The sequence below is a fragment of the Doryrhamphus excisus genome, chromosome 10 (assembly GCF_030265055.1).
Source record: "Doryrhamphus excisus isolate RoL2022-K1 chromosome 10, RoL_Dexc_1.0, whole genome shotgun sequence".
Lineage (NCBI taxonomy): Eukaryota > Metazoa > Chordata > Actinopteri > Syngnathiformes > Syngnathidae > Doryrhamphus > Doryrhamphus excisus.
In genome coordinates, this window is record NC_080475.1 from 14,870,131 (window position 1) to 14,881,687 (window position 11,557).

Below are 11,557 nucleotides of genomic sequence, written 5' to 3' on the forward strand. Positions count from 1 at the left end.
TATACAAAATACACGCTTAAAGTGGTTTAAAAAGTTTACAAAAACAATAACAAAATGAAAGTACTCATTTAACAAAACATTTTTGTCATACTGCTGTCATAAATACATAAACAATGATATGTGAGTGAATTTAAGTGCTTATTTTGCCACGATTTGTATACGTCCTCCAGCCAGTGGCTGAACCGCCGCCATCTTGGCTGTGACGTGACGTACAGATCATTCCAGCCAATCATAGAACAGAACAAGTAGCTATTTCCCGACATTAGAATGTTCATTAACTGAATACTTTATTAATTTTTACAGTGATGACCAAAACATTGCAGTATTTTTTAGGTAGCTCTTCTGAGGTACTGAAAGGTTGTTTTTTTTATTATTGTATGTAAACAATTAAAACATTTAAACATAAAAAAATAGTTCCATGCATCTATGAACACCCAACATGATTTTTCTTTTATTCACGTACAAAAAATAGTTTTGTTGTAAGGATTACAAATTCAAGCAATGACTTAACATTTCCTGTACAAAAATGTGTGTACCCGTTTTATGTGGCCTGTGTTTGAAATGTGTTTATTGTCATACTGTTTATAATAGAGCACATATGGCTCTTTTGATGCCATTAAACCTGTCCGTGGATTTATGCATACGCATGGTGGTCAGTGCTTTGTGATACCAGTGAATTAAGTGCAAATGATTTCTGCAGTGTCATGCTTTCTCAAAAGGGAACAAATGTTTCTCTTTCCCTCTCATGTCCCGCTTTGTCTTCAATATTTTAACACCCCCTCCTGTCTCCTGTTCTGCTTGTCTGTTTTGGGGCCAGGACATAGCCAAGGTCTCTGACGCCGTTTTGCTGCTGGGATTTTCCTCAGCAACAATGTCCTCATCCGATGAAAGGCCGTCACATTTGTCTCCGGCAGCTTTATTGGAAGAGAGGCCCTTCTTGCCGTAACGCTGTTTAAGGCGCTCTCGAATCAGCAGGCCCTTCACGAGCAGAGTCCAGTTGGAGACAACCCTCTTTTCTCGTTTCTGAATAATGCAAGAGAGGAATCAGTTTCGTTTTATGGTAAGGCACTGAATCAATCACGGACAAATGTCTTTTAAATGAGCACACCCACGCACCTCCTTCTCTTTCTGTTTCTGAAGCTCTTGCTCTTCCACCCAGGCGGCCCTCAGGATCTCCTCGTGCTCTTCACACACTATGTAGCCGTCAGTCCTGGGAACACATGTTTGATGTATATGTATATACTTTTAGCACACTTTTCTAACCTCATGACACCAATATTAAATATTGAAGATGAAACACTCTTAGTAAGTAATCATTAAAACAAACTAATTTGTTGATATGATCCACACAGTGCAAGGAACAACTTGCTTCCTGCTGCAGTTTCCCTGCACTGTGAAGCGTTCAGGCGCACTCGTAATTCTGAGTGTTAGGCGCTAATTAGTTGCGCATTTTCAAGAGTGCTGTGTTGTCTTACACTGCGTGTGAATATCCCCCATGGAAGTCGAAGCCGGTGACGGCAGGGGCAGCATCCAGGTCCAACTTCTTGGCAACACGGTTCAGGTTTGCCAGTCTGAGGTGGACACAGCCCACCGGCAACATGCAGGGTTTAAATAGGTAGACGTTACCATAGTCGTTGCGGGGAACCTGAAGGTAACGTAAGACAGGTAAAGAAATAAGCATAAGTTTATACTGTGTGGACAGGAAGTAGCTTCCACCCACTGTGATAGCACATGGTTACCTTTCCATCCACAGCTATGGGTGGTTGATAATCTTCAGTCTGCCATTCTCCAAACAGAGCCAAGTCATTTTCATCCTTCTGCTCAGACATCATACGAGCTTTGCGGGAACGATTAGAAAAGCCCTTCACCATCTGACATGTTCAACAAAATGCATATAAATGATACTTTAGCAAAGATTATTTGGCAAACGTCAATTATTGTCTCTCACCTTGTAGGGCACTTCTCCTATTCTTACAGTCCGTGCTTCTTTCAGCCACGTGTCTCTGGAGTGTAGCGTATGCACACAATCTCTAGCAGGATGGAAGATGTAAATAAGTTCACTGAACAACAGTTAATGATTTGACTGTGTTTCATTTGCTCGTCTCTCTGGGCCACAACACAAGGGACCCCTGCTGTACAAAATGGTGCATTCAGGAAATTCATTCATTTTCTACCGCTTATCCTCACGAGTGTTGTCGGGGGTGCTGAGAGCCTATCCCAGCTGGCTTCAGGCAAGAGGCGGGGTACACCCTGGACTGGTGGCCAGCCAATCACAGGGCACATATAGACAAACAACCATTCACACTTACATTCATGCCGATGGACAATTTGGAGTCGCCAATTAAACTAGCATGTTTTTGAAATGTGGGAGGAAACCGGAGTACCCGGAGACAACCCACGCATGCACGGGGAGAACATGCAAACTCCACACAGAGATGGCAGAGGGTGCGATTTAACTCGGGTCTGCGCGCTAACCACGAGTCCGCCGTGCAGCCCTCGTTGTTTCATTTCGATGCTTGAAGGGCTTGAAGGTGATTGTGCGAATAACGGTTTGTAAGTCTCCACAGAGACCACGCGGCCTGTGTAACTGTCATGCTACATCACATCAATACAATACAATAACTAAAAAAGCATTTTTTTTATTAATTATACCCCTTTCTCCATATTACAAATCATTTTTGCAATGGTTCAAGTAGCTCACTTTCGGAATAAGTGTTTTAAAACATGGTTGGATGATGATTGCTCTTGTGCTAATTGTGAGGCGTTATTTAATAATAATCCTTTCTGAATGTTCCTAAATAGGCGTTTATACTCACAAACATTTATAATTTAAAGCCAGTATCATTCATTCATTCATTTTCTACCGAGGGTCGCGGGGATGCTGGAGCCTATCCCAGCTGTCTTCGGGCGAGAGGCGGGGTACACCCTGGACTGGTCGCCAGCCAATCACAGGGCACATATAGACAAACAACCATTCACACTCACATTCATACCTATGGACAATTTGGAGTCGCCAATTAACCTAGCATGTTTTTGGAATGTGGGAGGAAACCGGAGTACCTGGAGAAAACCCACGCATGCACGGGGAGAACATGCAAACTCCACACAGAGATGGCCGAGGGTGGAATTGAACCCTGGTCTCCTAGCTGTGAGGTCTGCGCGCTAGCCACTCGACCGCCGTGCCGCCATAGCCAGTATCATAAAAAAATAATTTGTATTTTGAACTGACACTGTCATCAAAACATGTCTGTGTCAGTGTGAGAGGTCTCACTCGCTTACATTTTGTATTTGCTGAACGTTTGTGGGTGAGTTTAAGAGCCAATAAGTATGTATGTATGAAATGTATATTCCTTGACATTAAATTGGGTGTAATTATTGTTGTAGTTGCACAGGCTGACCTGGAGTAGACAGGCTCTCCTCTACAGTACCCAAGTACGGCGGAAGTGTGAGGATAGATGGCTTCATATTTGAGCAGGTGTCTCTTTAAGGCGTACAGCGGGTGATTCTTGTACTCGGTGATGGCGATGGGGAGGGGCTTGTTGAGCAGCTGTCTCTGCATCTGAGCAAGGGAAGAAAAGTACGATTCAACAAGTGTTCAACAAGCAGCAAATGTGATGTTCATGTTGCCGTTTCACCTCCGTTTCTTCCTTTTTGTCCCGCTCATCCTCAGGCCTCAGGAACGGCTGCAGCGTCTCCTCCCACCACTCCTCCTCCACCCGCCTCTTCCTGGTCGTCGTCATCCACGTGGGGTCGTACTTGCGCCCCAGGTCCTTAACAAAGCCGTCTCCATCCACGGACACCACATAGGTGATTGGCTGTGTTGCATTCTGGGAGCAGAGGTGAGGTGCCCCCACTCCGTGCTCCACATGTACGCAGACCCAGGAGGAGGTTTTGTCCAGGAACACCTCCATCCACTCATCAGCTCCAGGACCGATGTTCTTCTTTGCTCTTCCTTGCTTTGTTTTGGTCACTCCTTCGCTTTCTTTTTCTTCCTCATCTTTCACTTCCTCTTTCTTTCCACCACTCCGTCTTTTCTGGATAGTGTTGCTCCTCTGTTTAGCTTTCTTTCCACTCTCTGAATCGTCACTGTCCTCTTCGCTCGATGCTTTAAACTCCTCATCACTGAGCTCCTCTTCATCCTCACTGTTGCTCTCTTCTTTGTAGCTGACCTTTGAGGCGATGCTGCGTCGCTTGGAGTTCTTTGGCCTCTGTCCTCCTCCTGACACCTTAATCTTCTTCTCATCCTCCTCATCTTCTTCCTCCTTTAATTCTTCCCTTTTTGCCTTTTTCCCTCCTCTGCTTCCGGCACCCTTCCCTCCTCCTCCTCTCTTCATGCCCGGAGAGATTTTCTCCTTAGATGTTTCCTGGCTTTGCAGTGTTTTTGCTGGGCATTCGGAAGTTGCTGCAGCCCCCTTTGTCTGGACGTAAGATAACAGAAGATAGATATTGACACTGTAGCGTTAAAAACGCCCAAACATGAACACTACCACAGATAACAATCCAGAGCTTGTTTAGGATCCAAGGGAACCGAAAGGATTAAACACATCAAACTACAACCTGAAATGGATTAAACTGTAATGTACTGTACTAAAAGTACCAAAAAAGTACTAAAAACATTGAACATGTGCATTCAAAAGTTTAAAGAAGGTCAAAATTAAGTTTAATAAGGTTCTTGTGGATTTTAGGTTCATCTTGAAAACCAAATGCTAATATTCTGTAATTAAAAAATTATACCAAAAAATATTTTGTAATAGTAATTTTGTCTTTATTCGGGGTACTGCGATCAATCAGCTACCGATCTGTATCGGCCGATATCGGTGAAAAAGCATGGTATCAATATAGGCCTATACTTGCTTTAAAACGCAGATAACCTCCACCGATCAGCTCCGCCCCCATTGCAGCATTCAACACAACCATGTCTGCCGTGTGTCTTTATACATGACATGAACCTGTATCTTTGAACTCGGATGGTACCTTGGCTGATGGAGCTTTGAGAGGAATGGGCTGCAGGGAAAAAACCAAGCGACAAAAGAGCTGCAGAGACCTGAGGACCAACATGAAGAGCTACAGGAAACAAAAAAGAAATACAACCAATGAAATAATTCTTGCATTCATTCTATTGCAGTGGTGGCGGTGAACTACTACTAGCAGTACCGACATGTGTCATCTCCTGGTGGTTCTTTGCTGATAGACTGGCCAGACGTCTCTCCAGTAGAGAGCGAGGGTTCGGATGCTCCTCGTAGGACAGACTGGGGTTGAGTGTGAAATTAGCTCGAAACCTGAAAAAAAAGGATGTCAACTTAGTCTTACTTGCTGTCTTGAGTCATATACTGTACCGTTGTGATGTCATTAAGGATATTATGACTGTGTCCACACCATTTGAGAAGCCCAGATAGGTAGTTTTGGTCGATGCGTTCTTTGGCGACAGCACTAATGCGGGTAGGCAGCAGCGACAGGGTAATGGCCAGCAAGTCGGGTTCACTGCAGAGGCGGTTGCGGAACATCGCGTTGGCTAACAGACACATGAGGTGCACCTAGAAAATCATCTCAACTTTATAGACGAATAGATACGGGTACTAAGAATATAACAAATCCGTGTGTGTTCACCTTGTGCGTGTCTATCAGCAGGTCCTTCTTGTAACGGTTCATCATCCGCCTCAGGTACATCTCAAATTCAGCCTTTTTCTTTTGCCTACAAAAGCAGAAATGACTTGACAGTCATTTTGACTTTAAAATGACTGCTTTGAATGTGGTTATTAAATGGTTATTAAAGGGATAGTTCGGATTTTTTGACATGAAGTTGTATGACACCCCCATACGTTCGCTATGACAACATTGGTTCTGTTGCTGCAACGTTGTCTGATGTACCTGTTACTCTCTAACCATTTGGTCAAAAACAGCTGTATTTTCCTTTTCACTTTCTTATGCATTCATTCATTTTCTACTGCTTACCCTCATGAGGGTCACATGGGTGCTGGAGCCTATCCCAGCTGTTTTTCGGGCGAGAGGCGGGGTACACTCTGGACCGGTCGCCAGCCAATCACGGGGCAACTTTCTTATGCAATGTAATTATTAATTCATTCATTCATTCATTTTGTACCGCTTATCCTTACGAGGGTCGGGTCGGGGGGGGGGGGGGGGGTGCTGGAGTCTATCCCAGCTGTCTTCGGGCGAGAGGCGGGGTACAACCTGGACTGGTCGCCAGCCAATCACAGGGCACATATAGACAAACAACCATTCACACTCACATTCATACCTATGGACAATTTGGAGTCGCCAATTAACCTAGCATGTTTTTGGAATGTGGGAGGAAACCGGAGTACCCGGAGAAAACCCATGCATGCACAGGGAGAACATGCAAACTCCACACAGAGATGGCCGAGGGTGGGTAATGTAATTATAAGGCAAAATATTTGGGCATATACAGTACATCAGTTACCTGCGTCATCATGTTAACTCACTTTTTCTGAACCTCTGGGGTCTCGATTTCTATCTGTACTGGCTCAGTAGGCAGGACTGGTTCTGTTGACTCTGGTGGACCCAGCGGCTCAGCTAATTCTACCACACACAAAAATCAATGAAAGTCATGAAAACAAATTCAATATCATTCCAAGTCGTGCCCTATATTTACCTTCTACTTCCTCCCAATCATCCTCCTCTTCCTCACTCTCATCCTCCTCCTCTTCGTCTACTTTCTGGTCTTTGTTTGCAGCAGAGGACGCTGCTAGGCTCATCTTTTTGTCAATCTTTACTGGTGAAGAATGGAAGTGTTTGCTGGTGGGCGTCTTTGAGGGAACCTTCCCAGCAGCTTTGGAGGAACGTGGCTTGGGCTGGACTTTCCTTCTGAGGGTCTCGGACACTTCTGTGTTGTCATCATCTACAAGTAAGGACATGGAGAAAGCATTTTCAATCATATAGTTAGGTGGAATTAATGTTTTTTTTTTAGTTGAAATAACTGAAATAATAAAATAAAGGGCTTAAACATCTAAGGTGAAGTGAATACGTATGATACGCATTGTATGTGGTCAAGGTAGTAACACGTATTACCGTATTACCTGACACACCAACGGAATTGAACAAACTTTATACGGTTGCATAAAGCTTTGTTGTGTCTTCTTTACCTGCATCCTTTATCTTGACTTCTCTCTTCTTCGCCTCCATCACCTGCTTCAGCTTCTTTGTAGTGACATCTGCCTCCGGACAAACACGCCGCTTTGCCATGTTTTTCTTCTTCGCGGACTTCTTCTCTTCTTTTTTTAAATCACAATACGAACGTACAACATAATTCTCACTGTCCCCCTCGTCAAATTACATCCTTACGCTAAGCAAGAGAAGTTATTTAACATTGTAATGTGCAGGTTTTGTAACAACAGTTCCACCACTCCTTGAAGGAGGCGGGGCTGTGACGTAACTTCCGGTCATCTTCTTCACTTATCAATTGTGGATTAGCGACAAACTCGTGGCTGTTTACCGCCACCTAGTGTCCTGCAGCCCACAAAGGTTTTGTACAATATTCGTCATGAATAATGAAATACGCAAAAATAGTGTCAGTTAATCCTATGAAATCAAAGTGATTGTTTTCTGGAAATTATTTGGTTGGTTTGTGTATTACAGGTTTTCTGTAAGATCATTTGTTCAACAGAAATTCTGAGATAAGAAAGTCGAAATTATGAGATAAGAAAGTCAAAATTATGAGATAAAAAGTCATAATCATGAGATTAAAAAGTCAAAATTATGAGATGAATAGCCGAAATTATGGGATAAAAAGTTGAAATGATTAGACAAAAAGTCGAAATTATGAGAAAGTCACTTGTATCATCATTTATGTGGCCATTTGGATAACGTTTCCAAAATGTTTTATTATTGCACTGCACTGCTATTACTATGTTTGTCCAGAGGGTGGCGGTAAAGGAAAGACAAAGCTGTCTAAGCGTGTGTTACAAGTTTTATTGCAAAACAATAGGATATTGACAAATCTAAACAGGTGGGTCTGGTCTTTAACGTATAAAGAAATAAAGACATTAGTATTTTAATGGAAAACATGTATTTATCACAGGTTACAAAATAATATAATTTACATTCTTGACATCAACATTGCATCTTGTTGTCTCACAACACAATGCATAAAACAGGATGTTTATATAGGATTGCAAATGATTCATGAGGTTTGAGTTCATGTGAGTGTACAAAAAATAAAGGCACTGCTGCTGTGTACCTGTAGAATTGTAGAATCAATTTTGAATTTCACAGGGATGGAAAAAGAACTTCTTAGGTTGGTCTATGATTTGTTTTGGTTTTCCACATAGAAAATATAAATAATCTGTTCTACGGTCATTATAAAAGGTCAAAGTGGGCTGTCAATGTGTTAAGTACACTTTAAGTTCCTAACTTCCATATATTTGAGTTTCTCTGGAGTTAAAAGCGACAACATAGGTCCTTCCTACAGTAAGAGTTCACACTGTCATAAATGGTTGTCCCTGTGTCTTACGAGCATCTTGAGTGCCTTACACACCGCCAGGCGACCCTGAATAACAACTAGTCCGGTCGATAACTGTGACTAAATGGTTCTTCATCGTGTTATTTTGCCGACAGGTCCCCTGAAATGAGCTCTGCTTCTCAGGTTTCAAATTGATTTGATTCATCAGAGTCCAATTCTGCTCCTCTTTGCTGAGATCAATATCAATTTTGTTGAGGTTCACTTCAGAAAGTCATCTGTCAGCTGACTGACTCAAAAACAGCTTCAGACTAACTCACTGTAGTGGTCTACCTACCAGGGGACTACATGTCTGTAGCCATTATACGTGACAATCACATGCATTGTGTGCATTTGTATATGTATACTGTGTGCAGTCACTGTTCCAGTGTGTTGTGCTTCCAGCGCGGTGCATGGCTTCCATCCCTATATGAAGCATCAGTAGAGTCAGATAGGAATAAAAAGCCATACAGCGCACTGGACATTGGGTAGACTGGGTTGTATGAGCACATACACGTACACACACATGCATTATAGGTAGAATACTGTAAATAAATAACATTGAAAGGAATTGCACAGAGAGGAAATGGACATTAAGCCACTTTGCACTACATGGGTTTACTTAGCCACAAGGTCGTCTGTAAGTCTCCATCATTGACCTGTTGATGAGTTTTTGCCTTGGTTTAATAAAATAAAATAAAATAAAATAAAATAAAATAAAATAAAATAAAATAAAATAAAATAAAATAAAATAAAATAAAATAAAATAAAATAAAATAAAATAAAAAAGCTCAATTAAAAATATATAAACAGCTAGAAAAATATGAAAAAATATGAAAAAAATATATAGATACATATATGTGGTTAAGAGAATACAAATACTGTAAATGAAGATATTTCTTCAATATTATACAAATGAATAAAAAAATAATTTATTGAAACATCTACAATAGTTTCCAAATCTAAATTCATTTAGCAATTTTAGTAAATATAATTTTGTAATATATATTTGTTAATAAGCCCTCATATCAAGTTGACTAAATGTGGGAGGAGCCAGTTCTCCCAGAAAATGACTTGTGTGGCACATGTTGAAAACACATCCCCTTCTATTGAAAGTGTTGAACAATATGAAAACACAGGCATGAGAAACTCGGCCATCTTGCTACTCTTTCTTTAACATTCCTAGAAATATATATTTCTATGCTCCGGGACCAAGTTATGATATTTGTCAGTTAATTCAACATTCCTGTCTCCCTCAATGTCACGAAGCAGGATATGAAAGATACAGCAGCTGTCAATCAAGCTGCTAATTAACAAACCTCTGCCAGATTATAAACATGGAAATAGACACAGGATAAGAATAAAAACATACATGTAAAAATACCCCTTCTGATTCAGAGTCGTGCAAAGAGAGAAGGGAAAAAAAAGAGTGGAGCATCCATGCATGGGAAGCCGGGTGGTCCTTGAACGCCTCACCCCTGCATTCCTCCTCTGCATCCTTGCTTCTGAAAGCTCCGGGTGAGTCCACATGTCACTCCACGCTGCATGGAGCCACGCCGCATGGTCCTGCATGGTTGTTCGGTCCAACGAGAGACTTCTTCTTCTTCTTCTGCTGCTGCTGCTGCTGCTTCAGCCAGTGGTGGATGTGTGGAGAGTTTGACCGCCCCTTTACGCATCTGTGCTTATTGCGAGAGAGAGAGAGAGAGAGAGAGAGAGAGAGAAATGGAGAGAGAAATAGGGGGGGGGCAAAAGAGGGAGCAAAGGGGGCCAACGAAAGGAGAGAGAGAGAGAGAGAAAGAGAGAGAGAGAGAGGATCCCTACCTGAGCAGGAATGCTACCTCGCTTGTTTGGGAGCCGTACACAGGGAATGTGTGAGGAAAGGGAGTGACTCGGTGTGTTAATAAAAGCTGGGCACGGGGGGCTGAATGGGGATCTTTTCTGTCTCATTCAAATAACACCAGAAAGCACTTTCATTCTGCTGATGACAGAGAATGTGTGTGTGTGTGTGTGTGTGTGTGCATTTGCATCATGTGTTTACCCTCGCTGCTTCTGCCACTGTCTGTTTAGCTGGCATTTACACTGCTAACAGACAAACAGGCGGCCTGGTTGGACAGCCTGACAGAGGGCCAATAAACAGCCCCCGAAAAGTCAAGCAAAAGGGCAAAGAAGATGTGTAAGGATGCAGAGAGGTTTGGAAGGGTGATAGTAAAAAAAAAAAAAAAGAATGTGTATTGGGGTGAAACACTTGAGAAAAGCACAAAGTGGAAATAGTCCCTCCTCCTCCTCCTCCTCCTCTTCTTCCTCCTTCAAATGGTCTCAGGGGCTCCACTGGAGTTGCATTCCAACCCGTCTCTCTCAATCCCCGTTACTCCCGGCAACACGGTTCCTTGATGTGATCCCACGTCATGCCGGGCAGCAAGAGGAGGAGGAGGGAGGAACAGAGGGAGGGAGGTGAAGGTGGCTGGGAGGAGAAAACAGTGAGAAATGAGGAGTGAAAAGACAAGAGGTACAAAGAAGGAAGTGGAGCAAAGGACGAGATACAGGAAGAGAGGAGGGAATGCAAAAGACCAGGATTATTCACCTCTCTGGGGGCCATTAAAGTTGGATGATTTGTTCCGGTCAGACTTTAATAAAGTAGAAATATCTACAGTTAATGAGAGTGGAAGATGGCTGGGATGATAAAGATTATCAAAAAGGTTGATAATTCAACCCCGATAAATTGTCATGTTGCCTGTATACCAGGGGTCTCAAACTCAATTTACCTGGGGGCCACTGGAGCTAGGGTCTGGGCAAGGCTGGGCCGCAAAAAAAACAAACGCATTTATTAAAAACAGAAAAATATACAAACTTTTTCAGTGCTTTGGTCCCGATTTTCTACAATAAAAGCTCTGATAAAACATTCCACTGTTCTCAAATATCTTAATTTTTATTTTTCTGCACAAAATAAGATGAAAAATAAATAAACAAATCAAGAATAAAGAAAATCAATCAATCAGTAATAAGTAAATATAATAATAATAATAAAACGGCAAATAATAAAAACTTAAGAAACCACATATACATAGTTGGTGGGTAGACAAATTA

The 11,557-nt window shown here is 42.2% G+C and overlaps 1 protein-coding gene across 1 annotated transcript; it reads right to left on the reverse strand.

Annotated features, from left to right (window-relative positions):
* Window positions 1-270: 270 nt before the first annotated feature.
* Window positions 271-7,402, reverse strand: xpc (xeroderma pigmentosum, complementation group C). The gene is made up of 14 exons (XM_058084279.1): window positions 7,122-7,402; window positions 6,632-6,877; window positions 6,462-6,558; window positions 5,608-5,692; window positions 5,377-5,534; window positions 5,159-5,279; window positions 4,975-5,064; window positions 3,636-4,418; window positions 3,399-3,559; window positions 1,949-2,030; window positions 1,740-1,871; window positions 1,476-1,645; window positions 1,117-1,210; window positions 271-1,023 (listed from the first exon to the last, which is right to left on the reverse strand). Exons 1-14 carry the CDS (start codon window positions 7,219-7,221, stop codon window positions 703-705), a joined length of 2,640 nt encoding a protein of 879 aa, XP_057940262.1. The 5' UTR covers window positions 7,222-7,402; the 3' UTR covers window positions 271-702.
* Between the last annotated feature and the right edge of the window lie 4,155 nt (window positions 7,403-11,557).

Excerpts from the sequence above, each read along its gene's own strand:
- xpc (XM_058084279.1), bottom strand. The coding sequence starts at position 7,221 with ATGGCAAAGCGGCGTGTTTGTCCGGAGGCAGATGTCACTACAAAGAAG. Across the intron at positions 5,535-5,607 it reads TGCTGATAGACACGCACAAG|GTGCACCTCATGTGTCTGTT; the intron begins GTGAACACACAC and ends ATGATTTTCTAG. Across the intron at positions 1,646-1,739 it reads CCATAGCTGTGGATGGAAAG|GTTCCCCGCAACGACTATGG; the intron begins GTAACCATGTGC and ends CGTTACCTTCAG.